We start from the raw sequence: 14,169 nt of genomic DNA, 5'->3' as shown, positions 1-14,169 counted from the left end.
CTGCTATTGTAAGGTTATACCAATGAAGGGTAAGGAGTATATTTCTGTTAATAGACTGACTACAAATTTTATTCATGCCCAAGATACCTAGATATAACACTGTCCTTATGGAAGAGTGAATGATGGACTAGTATTTCTACTTAAATGAAAATAATTCATTTGTGGAACTACCAATTTAAGGGACCCTTAAGTGACTCAAGCTTGACCCCATATTAAAAGCAAATCAAAATCAAAGAATCAATGGGTCCATTATTGAAGAAATCACAAGAAAGTACAATTAGGATAAAGCTTTTTTGTTCCATAGGATTTTTCTCAGAGCTTGTTTGACATCCTTGTTTCTTAGTGAGTAGATCAGAGGGTTTAACATGGGTGTGACCAACATGTAACATACTGAAGCCACTTTGCGAAGTTCAAGATTGCTTGGAGATGTGAGATGCACAAAGGAAACAGTCCCATAAAGCAAACTTACAACCCCCAGGTGGGAGCTGCAAGTGGAGAAGGCTTTCTTTCTCCCTTCACTGGAGGGGATCTTCAAGACTGTGGCCACAATATACATGTAAGATATTACAATAACAACAATTGTGGGCAAAATAATCATGACAGCCAAACTCAGAGATACTATCTTATTGACAAAAAGATTAGAACAGGAAATCTTCTCAATTTGATAAGAATCACAGTAAAAGTGATCAATGACTCGGGATGCACAGAAAGACACTGAGAATGTTACACTGACTTGGAGGATGGAACTGACCCAGCCACAGAAATAGGAACCAGCAACCATCTGTGTGCAGAGGCATCTTGACATGTGCACACTATAAAGAAGAGGATTGCAGATGGCACTGAAGCGGTCATATGCCATGGCTGCCAGGAGAAAGCCCTCTGTTACAATGAACAGGGCAAAAAGGAAGAACTGGGCAGCACAACCTGCAAAGGAGATTGTCTTTTTCTCAGATAGGAAGTTGACCATGGCTTTAGGAGCAATAACAGTGGAGTAGAAGAGGTCAATGAAGGAGAGATTGCCTAGAAAGAAATACATTGGTGTGTTCAGCTGAGAGTCTGTCACAATGATTGCCATCATACTAATGTTCCCCAGAACGATCATGCCATAGATCAGCAGGAATAGGAGGAAGAGGAGAACGTGGAACTCTGGACGGACCCTGAAGCCTACAAGAATGAAGTCAGTTACATCTGAATGGTTGCCTGCTCCCTTGTCACCCATGGTAAGAACCTGCTAAGAGTTACAAGGTAAGATTAAAAATTGAATTTTCTACCTATATCTTGGTGTCATAAAAATATCCCTTTTTTGTTGTAGAAGATGAAATTTCTGTTGTCATCTCCTTTTTTTCACTCAATTCTCTTATGTGTGAATTGCTGTACCCTTTTATAGAAACTGAATATGAGTTATACTGGGATTGCCCGTCATCACAAAAGTATGCTATGAAGTTCATCATTTTCTAATGTGTGTCTCCAAACCCAGTGCTCTTTCCATTATAACAATATGCCTTTCACTCTTAGAGCATTAGAGCATTATTCCTTTATATCTGTGTAGCTCCTCACTTGATTTACATGGTAAGTTTAATAAATAGTATCTGAAGGTTTTGAGAGATGTACAAATACTTGTTCTAATCTTTAGATTTAAAACTCTATGACTAGACATTAGACATTTATAGAGGTCAATACAATATTAATGGTTTGTGATAGTTTGAAATAGGTTACCAAGGGATTTAGTTGAGTATTCTTAATTGAAAACTTTAAAAATAGGATACATTGTCAGCTTCCTGAAGTGAACAAAGTTCAGACATGCTACAAGGAGAAGTCCATGGATCTTACAAATCTCTGTACAGATATGTCAAGAATCCAGTTTAATCTTAAACTCCCATGCAGCTGAAGAAAAAGGAACTTCAAAACAATGAATTGTCTAAAATTTTGGTTAGGAAAAATATTATTAGTTTTGAAAGCTCATTTTATGTTATCTATATTTAGAAAGAGATTTATAAACGTATTAAAATTGTCATGGTGATTACTTTGAATCTATCAACCAATTAAGTACTCTGATTTTCTTGTCCTGTAACTATACAGAGTTTCTGTTTTCTCCAGTAGAAGGATAGAGTCATTTTTTTTGTTTTATTCAGACTTTAAAACCAATTGTTATTTTACCACCCCACTCCTAGCAGATGGGAGAGATTATGTGGTTTATCAAAAGCAGCAAATGACCTAAAAAGTGTTATTAATATTTGTGATTTGGCATGAATGGCAGAGTTACCGTAAGTTGCCTATCATTCTTACCATCCCTCACACATGTGACCTGTTTTTTTTAATCTTCCCCCCAATCCCTCAGCTCCCATTGCTGTCTTCATCTTCTCATCACCTGATCTTTTTCCTCTACTCTCAATACTAACTTTTCTTAAAAAGTTAGCAAGTTAGTTCGCAAGAGGAGAAAACTGGTAACAACTCAGTAATGTGATTCTCAGATCTCTTCTCTACCCCACAGCTCCCGTTCCATACTGAAATTCACTTAAACAATATTAATTAAATTTCTTGTCCAGAAAAGCACGAGGTGCCCATGTTAACTTCTACAAGGATAATTGTACTTAAATATTATTGTAAAACTAGAGATAAGGCAATGAAGATTTAACAGAGGGATTTCAGTCACTCATCATGAAATACAGATGGTTAACAAAATATGGAAAAAATCAGAAATTTTTAGAGTAAATGAGAAGGCCTTGTCAATACTACCAAATTCATTCCACACAACTGGATATGTGGCAGTAAGTATTTTAGCAAGAAATTTTCTTTATTTCTAGCTCCTAGTTTTATTAATCAAATTACAGAATATTGTCCAAAACTATATCTGTCAATATCCAGTGATCAGGAAGTAATTGTTTTGAGATTAATATATTGAAAACGATAATATGTATTCATTTAATCATTCGTTTAGTCACTGTACACTTGTGGGCCACCTGCTCTATGCCAGCCAGAATAAGGCAATACACAAGTTTTAGAAATCAGTTTCTTCTCAAAGTAAAGATGCATTGCATTTTTCTTTTTTGTCCACCTTCAATTTATTATGAAATAACCAGTACATTGTGACCTGCCCTTCAAGAAAAGGGATATTATTTTTTAAGATGCATACAGGGTTTTATAAAAATTTGTAACAGGCAAATTTTACCAACTATAAAATAATTTTTATTTGATAAAGCACACAAAAAATACTCATGGATGACTAATTATTTCACTGAAATAAACAAATTTATTGTATCTCTTACCTGAATATTTCCTCTTTCTTTACTTCTGTTGAACAATTTTCTACTGGTAGATGGAAGAATACAAAATTTGTTGTATTTAATTCTAGAAAGACAAAAAAGTTTGTAAAATATATAAAGGAAATTAAAGACAATGGCAAAATTAAGCATAATAAAAAATAAAAGTTTAGCCCAAGACATAAAAGCCTTGTTTTGAAATATATAATTTTCATCTCAGTTTTAGGCTTTTCTTATCGGTTAATAATATCCCATTCTTCAACTAAGAATGTCTTTTTCATTTCCTTAGCTGTGTTTTGCCTAAAAATCCCCTGTAATTATGCACCCATTTCTAGAGAAAAGAGGATGGAAGAGGTGATCTATTAAGGCCTCTTCCAGGCCTATGAACATTTCTTTATTGAAACGGAAAAAATGCAACTGAACCTGTAGAATCATACTACATGAGCATTCCTCTCTTCTGTGTGGGATATTTTATAAGCCTTAGAATGAGAATGATGAAAGCAAAATGGAAATTTAAGTAGGAAAAAGATAAAATCACCAGTGAATAGGGGTAGCCCTGGATGAACTGTGGGAATGCAGCAGGAGGAATCAATGATGCCATTAATTGGCTCTATTGCAACTATTTCAGGTAATTATAGCATGGCTTGGTAGAAAGGGACCCCTCTGGGGGGAGCTTAGAATAAGTCAATTATGGCTGATAACAATGGAAAGTTCCAGGTTCATCCCAAGAGGGTCACATAGGAAGAGACAATAAAAAGGGATAATATCTACTCTTATTACTCACCTTGAACCATCTCTGGGTCTTTTTAGAAACAACTTCTCGTTAGAAAAATTTGCTTTAGATCGAGATATTGTATTTTACATAATTTTCATTTATCTGTTTAATTTACACCTTCTCCATTCACAATGAATTTATCTATTGCTTCTTTTACATGACAGCTCATAGTCTTATGTTCTCTAGATCATTGTTCCTGTTTTCTTGCGGGACAGTAGGCTTTATTGAGTGATTTCTATTTTGCATATTATATCATAAAACATAATACAGACCATGTCACCAGTGTATCCATAATTAAAATTAATGACCAAGATTCAATTAATAAGTTAATCTATTTGAATATAAATGACAACAGTTATCTCAAGGCCTTATCACCTCTGGTAGACTGAATACTGTGCTTCTAGCCAGACCACAAGTTTGATGGTCCGGATATCAGAATGTGCCTATCTCATTGAAATACAAGAAGTAATGAAAGAAGTAATGAGTTTGAAAGACATAAACACATAGAACTATAGCCATTCTTAGTCTACCATACGCTAAATTCCAGTTATCAAAAAATTAGAACATAATGTACAAGATAAAATGACTAGATACAATTTTCTTTAGCATACTTTTCAGCTAGCTATTACAAAAATAACGTATAGAGAACAACCACAAAGCCTCAGTGTCATTAACCTGATGTTACTGAGATCATCAACTAGGCCACTCTGCTGATCTTGGCTATGAAGTCTCTGTTGTTGGTCAGTTGGGGATGGCCTTAGCTGGGATGACGGAGGCAACTTGTTGCTTCTCTGCATGTGTCTTCTCTTCCATTAGACAACCCTGAGCATCTTTTTACAGTCATGGTTGTGAGGGACAAATAAAACCAGAAATGCACAAGCACTTTTCAAGCTAACATCTCATTGGCCAAAGAAAGTGATATGGATGAATCAAAGAATAGGGCAGAGCACCCTTCCCTGAGGTGGAGAGCACAGCAAAATCACAGAGTAAAGAGCATGGACAAAGGGAGGGATGAATAATTAGCACCATATCTTTTCAACTCAGGACAATGTCTTGAAATGGAGCCCAGCTGGCCTATTTTGAAAGTTCATATGGGCCAGACTTTCACAGCCCTTTTGGGCCTTACCATATGGCCCTTGCACAGACTCATTATTATAACGAGTAAAACCTCTCCCAGTTTCAGCTACTATTCTCACAATTGTCTGCCATACTTTTCAGGGAATACCTGTTGGCTATTTTGAGTTTGTCTGTTCTTATGTCTGTTAGAAATCTCACTTCTTCCGTTTGCTTTCTCCCACACAGAGGACAATAATATTCAGGTTTTGAGGTCGGTGGTGGTTTGTTCCCACCTGCTTATATTTAGAGGTCGATTAGTCGCACTTTGCCATCTAAATTCATCGTAATATCTGTGATATTTCATTTTGCTCTCTCTGGTTGTTCTGTCCATTTTCATGTCCATATTTGGGAAAATCCAATAACTAAGCTGCCACTGCTGCCAGTATCATCCTAGAAGCTAGGTTGGAAACCTTTTTTAACATGCACATCTTCTTGGTATTACAACCTGGTTGTGGAAAACAGCATTTTGGTCCCCATCACTTTCACTCTGTGGTGTCACGTCTGTGATTATGTTGTTACATGGAAAGAGGCACTTTGTAGCTGCAATTAAGATTATTAAATAACTGATCTTAATAGAGGGATACTGTCCTAGATTATCAGAGTGTGTCCAATGTCATCACATGAGCCCTTAATAGCAGAAAGGAAGCCAGAAGTAGCAGCTAGAGAGATTCAAAGCATGTATGTTAGTGACATCTCTAACACATGCTCTCATTTCTGGTATTGGTATTCTGTTTTCTCTTTTTAAAAAAGGTTTCAATTTATTAATTTCACAAAGAAATAGCTTTTAGTTTCATTGATTTTCTGCATATTTTCTACTTTCTATGTCATTGATTTTAGCTCTGATCTTTATTATATCTTTTCTTCTGCTTATTTCAGGTTAATATTTTTCTTTCTTTCTTTTTTTTTTTTTGCTTTTATAGGGTGGAAACTGAAATAATTTGATATCTTTCTTTTCTAATATACACCTCCTCTTTTTGACCTGAAATTTCTGCCTGTATACTGCTTTAACAGCATTCCACAATTATGATATGTTGTGTTTTTATTTTCATTCAGTTCAAAATACTTTCTGATTTTTCTTCTTATTTCTTCTTTGATCCATAGTTGATCATAGTTGATCCATCCTTAGAGGTGGTGTGGTATTTTCTTTTCAAATATTTGTAGATCTTCCTAACATTTTTCTGTCATTGAGGCTGATTTGATCCCACTGGAATCAACAGCATACTTTTTATGACTTACATTCTTTTAAATTCATTGAGACTTCTTTTATAACCCAGAATACAATCTATCTTAGTAAATGGTCTAGGTGCACATGAAAGAAATTCTGCTGTTGTTGAGCAGAATGCTCTATAAATGTCAGCTAGGTCAAGTTGACTGATAATATTGTGCATTTACCAATTATATGTCTACTTCTCTAACAATTATTAAGAAAAAGGTTTGAAATCCCATATTATGCATGTGTACACCTGCCTCTTCATCTCTGTGAGTTTTACATCCCCAGATTCAACTAATCAAGGGTTGAAAATGTAGTTGGGCGTACAATGGTTGCATCTGTACTGAACATATACAGACTTTTTTTTCTTGTCATTCACTAAACAATACAAAATAACAACCGTTTACATAGTATGTACATGTATTAGGTAATATAAGTAATAAAGAGATTATTTAAAGTATATGGGAGGATATGCTTTAGTTATATGTAAATACTACACTTTTTATATAAGAGTCTTGAGGTTTTGTGGATTTTGGTAGCCACAGAAAGGTCCTGGGATTAATCCTCTACAGATGCCAAGGTATGACTATATTTGTTAATTTCTCCTTACGTTTCTATCAGTTTTTGCTTCATGTATTTTGAAACTTTATCAGAAAGTGCATTAACATTTAAGATTATCCTTTTGCTCTGATTTTTCATATTTCCAGAGTTCTTTCACTGATTCCTTCTCATCTGGCCTCTCGATCGAGTTCAGGCCATTGGTCTGGCCTGTGGGCCTGTCCCTGGGAGAAGAGTGCTGGTCCCAAGTTGCCTATGGTGTGTTCAAGCAGGTTTGATGATCCTCCTGGGTGTGCCTGTGTCCTGCTGTCTTCACCTCTTCCCAGGAGTGTGAATTATGTTGGATCCCCCAGCTTCATCTCCAATGTGGTGGGTGGTACTTGTGAGTACAAATTAGCCAAGCCTTGTTTGCTTGAGTTGGAAGATGCTACGATGAACTGTATAGTTGTTCTCCCTGTCATTGGTTGATATTTGTGTGAAAGAGCCAGCTGCCAAGATGTTCTTTTGGGCCCATGGTAGACTCTGGTCCCCCAGGTGGAGTACTTGAGTGCCCCAAGCTTTAGGAGGGACCCTGTAGCTCTCAGGAGGGTTGCTTGGTCTCCGCCACCACTGAGGCAGGGGGAGGAGCAAGGCAGTTCCCGGCTAAAAGGCTTTGCAAAGGCTTGGCAGGGCTCAGAAGTTGCTTTTCTGGCCACCAGGGGGAGCTACTGAGAGGAGGGTCAGCTCTCCTAAGGCGCTCTCCAAACCACGAGGGCTATTTCCAGAGGCGTGCTAAGGCCCTGGGCTGGGATCTTTCTGCCTTTATCTGGTAGCACAGTTTTTCTGCAGGTAGGGGTGGACACTCCCCCAAATCGCCACTCCTTGGAGCCCCACAACACACTCCTATCAGTTCAGTCCATGTGTGCTCCCTCATTACCTGAGTCCAGCGAGGAGTGAGGAATTTCTTTGTTTCAGCTTTGGGGCGGGTATTGAGGGATAGGAGGGGCTGCTTCTTTTTTCATTAGGGAAGGGAGGGGTGCCTGCCACCAGCCTTACACTTCCTTCTCAGCTTTGCAATTTTGTCCGTGTGGCCTCCAGCCCTGTCTGTCATCTCTCTCTGTGATCCACACCTGAGCTGCAACTCTTCTCCCTTTCCTCTATCCGGATATCCTGCCTTCCCACTGGGACTGTCTGACAAGCAATGTCTCTATCAGCCGTCTTGGACGTCTATCAAGAACTAGAATATTTATATAGTCTCAAAGCATTCAATAAAAATACTTATTAATTACAAAAAGAAAGACAAACTTTACAGGGAAGAGTGATGGCAGATATTATTTTAATCAAGTGATCAAGTAAACACTACCAGTTAGGGGACAGATCAAAATTGCGTGCCTCCTGAGAGAACACGATATGAACACAGCTCCACTTGTGTAACACTGCTGCCAAGGGTACATACTTGAACCTGATCGTAAAGAAACATCAGAAAAACACAAATTGAGGGGGCATTCTACAAAATAACTGGCTTGAAATCATCAAGACTATCAAGAAAAACACAACAAAAAAATCAAGGTATGTCAAGGAAAGACTGAGGAACTGTTCCATGTTTAAGGAGGCATATACATGACAACCACATACAAAATGTGATTCTAAACTTTTATTATAACTACTCCTTTTACTATTAATATTAAAGACACCTCTGGAACAATTGAATATTTCAGAGGTTTAGATGGTAGTGTCAACAGAAAAAAAGCCAAACTCTGTAAAATAATTTTAAAGAGATTTATTCTGAGCCAAATTTGAGGATCATGACCCAGGGCCACTCCCAAGAGGCCTTGAGCAAATGGACTGGCTGTGGCTGGGTTACAGTTTGGTTTTATACATTTCAGGGAGACAGGGGTTACAGGTAAAGTCATAAATCAATACGTGGGACTCATAAATTGGTTTGGCCCGAAAAGGTGGGCCATCTCGAAGGGGGGCGGGGAGGCTTGCAGGTTATAGGTGGGTTTAAAGATTCTTTGGCTTGTAATTGGTTAAAGACATGAAGCTTTGTCTAAGGGCTTGGAATGTTTTAACATAGTCGCTGTTTATCAGAGATAAGCCACCGGGGCACAGATTTGTTGTGTAAATTGAGGGTCTGTAGGTTTGCCTTGCATACCCTTAGGCTTGTTAATGGGTTATAAAGGATGTCCTCAAGAAGGGTGGAGGGCATGAGGAGGCATGTCTGAACTCCCTCCTCCTGGCAGGCAATTTAGTTTTAGGATATTCCTTTGGCCACAAGGGGGTCCATTCAGTCAGCCGGTGGGGGGTGAACCTTAAAATTTTATTTTAGTTTACAGTAGTAAAGTAATCCTGATGCTGAGTACTGAAATATTACTATGCAAGAGAATATCTTTGTTGGTAGGAATTATACACTAAAGTATCTGGGAATGATAGAGTATTATGTCAGCAGTTTACTCTTAAATGTTTCATTAAAAAGTTATTTATTTTGTACCGGAAATTTTCTGTAAGTTTGAGAGTGTTTCTAAATTAAATGTTTGTGTGTGAGGACTCTCCAAACACCATATCTACCTTATGATCCACCTATATAGCACTATCTTATAGCCCTATAGTACATATTGAGGGACCAGTTAAGTGTATTTGAATATGGATCAAAAATTTCTTTCATGTGAAATGAAAGAGACACCTACTCTGCTTCAACTGTAAGAAGGAGAATATTGTCTGAATTTACTCTATATTTTTTAAAGCCCCTTTTTTTCCTCAAGTTTCAAAATCGAGTGTTCTGGAAAATGCCCAATCTCTCTAAAAGGATGGCTGTCTATTATCTTGCATTTCACTCCCCACTTCAATCATATTTTTAAGTGAGCAAACTTATCACAAGGCAATATAGGGATGCGGGGAAAACTCAAGGAAAAAAATCTTTCATACAGATAGATAAATGCTTTTTTTTATTTTTTAGGGAAATAATAAAAAAATGTATATCAGGGGACACACAACAGTCTCTGAGATGCATAGTTCTTTAATAGTGTATTAGCCAACCTCTACATTTTGAGGGCATTTTTTTTTTTTTTTTTTTTTTCCAGTTACTTGGAGGAACAGAGCTTGTCTAAAGTCCATTCTGGAGCTCATCCCCAGCGCTGCCTGCTCAGTTGTCAGCTGGCTCCCACCTGTGACTCTTGGGTGTATTTTGGTCCTCTGCTCATTTTGCTGCAACTACTGAAACTACTGTCTTCCCAAACCATGAAGTTAGCACCCCAAACTCAAGGTAGAGATGATTTCTTGGCAATTCCATGACCCTTTACAACCTGTTCCTTAGTTTCCCACAGCAACACTAGCTTACTCCTATTTTGCAAAGCAGTCTTTTCCAAAGGGTTTAAGGATAATAAAAAAAGAATACAGAAATGTACTTCAAATTTGATGCTAGACCTCACATTTTTAAAATGTCTCCAATCACCTCACCATGAAATTTGTCACTGCTATATTTTCGACAGTGGCTCTTACCTCTGCTAATGGTTTTGTGCGATCTTCATCTCCCCTTATGATCTCTCTGCAACTGCTAGCTTATGCTGAGAAAATACTTTTAAAATCATGCCCAGTATTATTTTCATTCCATTGTCTTCCCCAAAGTAGACTTTGGGGCATCCATTGCATATCTCAAAATTAATTAAGGTTCTGGTAAACGAAAGTGCTTTTGACTGAAGATTTTTGCTTTTGGTCATGCAAATCTAACGAAAAATCTTTAAACTTCTCATTTTTTAACATTAACCAAGTGAAATTCCTAGATAGGGCTCTCTGTCCCAGACCAGCCTAATAGAGAAGCATTGGAAAAATATTGTATATCCCCACCCACCTCAGAGTTGATTAATTAATATAGAATTTGTTTGTTTTAATATTTTTAAATATTAAAATATTTTAAAGGATATTTCCAAAATTATCCCCAATATCATATTAATAAATTCCTAAAGGTATTTCTATTAAACCCTTAATCAAATAAGAAGGCCTACTTTCATAATTATGTAACATACTCTGGCTGGGTGTCCCCTGATGTGTTAGAAAACCTTCTATTCGCCAGCGACTAACAGAACAGCCAGCTACTTTCAAATCACCTGTGATGTGTGATGCTTCTCTCTAGGAATGTTGGTGGGGAGATGATAAAGTTGAAATGGTTTCCCCGATATCAGTGGTAATAGCGGTGTGACAGAGTTCAAATTGTGGCACATGACTGAGAGAACAAAGGAAGATTTGGTTTACGTGACAGTAGCAGCTTTGGCTTATTAGTCAAAAGGATGGGTGTGTTATAGTGATCTCCACCTATAGTTAGTTAATCATGGGGTGTCTAGGAATGAAATAAGTGAGAGAGAGAGAGAGAAAGAGAGGGAGAGGATTGATCTGATTAACATAAACCAAACTACAGCCACCATGATTCAGAACAAATTCATCTCCCAATTTTGACAGTCACTAGAATGAGTAAGTGTGCATACGCTTGAATAAGGACCCCATTCTACTACTAAATGTGTAAACTGAAATTCTTCCAACAAACTTTCTTTAAATATTTTGGTGGTTAATTTATAGGTGATCAAACACTGAAGAAAAGTATATGTCTAAACATTTTGTGGACTTGTAGGGATATTTAGATCCTGTCTGAGAACTATCTTGAAATCCTAAGGACCCAGAATGTCACCCAAGCTGCTCATCAGAATGAAGGATGAGAAAGGGCAAGACAGGGAATGATGCTTGCACTTGTACGATGGAACCTCAAAATTCCTGGTGTGTTTCCCACTTCCTAAATGTATATATAATTGTAGTATAAGGCTAAAGAACCTGGCAAATATATACATTTGATCCATGACACAGAGTGAGAACTAATAAAGTGATTAGGGCCAAATGGCATTTAGTGGAGCTTCTTACCAAAATATCATATGAAATGGGATACAGATCACAAGAGGAATAGCAGAGAATAGTGCCACCAGCAAAGACTAAAAAGATAAATTTGACACTTTCTTTGCATTGATTATATAGTTTGTCCAGTGAAAAGATAAGGCTCTTGAAAGTCACCTTAGTTCATTGTAATTTTATCAAATGATGAGTCTAGTTGTAGTTATTAAAATAGATGAGATCCTCACTGGAGCAAAAAAATATTTGGTGCTTGAGAATATAGTTTGCAAATATTTATCTTAATCATTTTCTCCTTTGCACTAAAGATAAAACAACAGAATCACTTTGATTTTACTTGACAACAGTAGAAATCCTGCCACAATCTATTCTTTGTTCTCACATAGTCCAAAAAGGAGGGAAGAAGCTGTACTCTTTCATTAATTCTGCCTACTTTAAAATAAGGAAAAATAAATACCCACATTTCCCAAGCTCTCCAACAGACTATTTCTTACATTTTATTTAAATATATTTTAACAGGATATGATCCCATTCCAAAACTAGTTGTCACTAAACGAGAATGAAAACACTGCAACAAAAATAAAAACAAAAATAAACTAAAGATGTCCCACTGATGATAGAAACTTTTCTGACACAAAATTTGTCAGAAGAAAGAAGAAAGTGCCTACCATATAGGCAAACAATAGTGTCTACTATACTACAGGTACCTCACAAAACTAAAGACCATCCATAGCACAGATCCTTTAGGGATGCAGATTAGAATAAACTCACTAAACATAGAAGTCTGAGCAGCTGAGATCAAAGGCAAGGGAACATCAAATATAGAAGAGAAGTAAGAAATGTATAATAAGCACCATGAGCTCTTGGCTACTTTCACAAAGAAGGACTGTAGGAAGGTTCAAACATTTTAATATTTGATTAAATTGTCTTTTGTTTTCTCATTCATATGTAAATATAGATATATTTATAAAATTTATTATGGATTATAGTAATGATGATAGTTATACTTACCACTAGTGTATAGATTACAGAATATTACGACAGGATATTCAACTAATTAATAAAGAAATGGAAATTAACCAAGGTTCTTAGGCTGGGAACTGTATAGAGCAATGAACAATATTTCGGGTCATGGTTCTTAGGGGATAGAGTGACACTAGTTTGTGTAGATATGAATAAACATTATATTAGATGTTAGAAGTTTGGGAATTACATATATGGGAACAAAAGCATGTAGAATTTGTACAGTAAAATAAATGAATGTTTAGGAAAATTGTTGATTTGGTCTATTCACCATCAAGTTTCCCTTATAAAAATTACCCTGACTATTTTAGAGCAATTAGCTCTTTGCAGTGGTATATAGATTATTGGAGCTTCAATTAAGAGCCTCATCCTCCCCAGGAAAATGAGTGCACATGTGCCTAAAACTTGAACCCTTAGGTCTCATTTACTGGAATTTAAATTTCCAGCAGAGGGGGAAAGAGTCTGAAATTTATTGAAGTAAGTATTTCTAGTAGTATGGCATTTAACAAGTTTTGATTCTGTTTGAAAATTTTTTGTTTTCTAGGTCCCTGGAATGTTCAGTAGAAACTCGTCTTCTCCCTATGCAGCCAGAGCTAAATAATATTTATATTTCTAAATATTTATCTGTTGCTCGAGTCATCCAAAGTTAATTTATGTAGCTTTTCACAAAAGAAACCTAACTATAAGATATCTATTGAGGAAATTGATGCCAGTCATCAGAGGGCCAAAAGCCGTGAATAGATGCTTTTAAAATGTTGATAGGAAAGAAGAAATTATTTCAAAAATCTAGAAGCCATATTCTCTAAAAGTAATATGGAAATCAATCTTTGGTTAAAGCTTTTGTTTTTGTTTCATTGTTTTGTCTTTTTTTTTTAAACAAAATTGGAATAATCAGGAAGTGACTTGAAATGGATTCCTTTTTTCATGTTGTTTTCAGTTCCAGGACACCCTGCTTTTTTTTTAACCCATATCTTCCATCTTCCTCCTCTCCCTTTCCAGCCCCCAACAGTAGTTTTGTCCTCACTGAGATCACTAGGATAACAGTTTATAACATTCAGAATTTTCATTTATTTTATAACCTATGCTGGTATCCTGAGATTGGGCAAAGTGACATCCCATTCTCAATTTACAAGAGTATGAATAACATAGTCGAATACCAATTCAACATTAAAACATTTTACAATCCCTTATCAGTTCAGCTACTCTAATCACCATAATAATTTTAACTTCCCAGTATGGAGTTGAAACTATCTGAAGGTAAGGCAAATGGAACAAGCTCTGGGTGCTAGTACACAATGTTTAATTTAGTAATTTTAACTTACGCTTGTAAAGTTTAATTTAGTGCTTATCTTTTGCAA

General features: G+C 36.5%; 1 protein-coding gene across 1 annotated transcript; it reads right to left on the bottom strand.

Moving 5' to 3' along the window:
• Nucleotides 1-277: 277 nt before the first annotated feature.
• LOC138397287 (olfactory receptor 9K2-like) lies at nt 278-1,246 on the bottom strand. Its single transcript, XM_069491232.1, has one exon. The coding sequence runs from the start codon at nt 1,217-1,219 to the stop codon at nt 278-280; it is 942 nt and encodes a 313-aa protein (XP_069347333.1). The 5' UTR covers nt 1,220-1,246.
• Nucleotides 1,247-14,169: the final 12,923 nt, after the last annotated feature.

The sequence above is a fragment of the Eulemur rufifrons genome, chromosome 16 (genome assembly GCF_041146395.1).
Source record: "Eulemur rufifrons isolate Redbay chromosome 16, OSU_ERuf_1, whole genome shotgun sequence".
NCBI classification, from domain to species: domain Eukaryota; kingdom Metazoa; phylum Chordata; class Mammalia; order Primates; family Lemuridae; genus Eulemur; species Eulemur rufifrons.
This window is presented reverse-complemented; position numbering and strand designations above follow the sequence as displayed.

Bases quoted from the DNA above. Each gene is read 5' to 3' on its own strand.
- LOC138397287 (XM_069491232.1), bottom strand. From the start codon at position 1,219: ATGGGTGACAAGGGAGCAGGCAACCATTCAGATGTAACTGACTTCATT.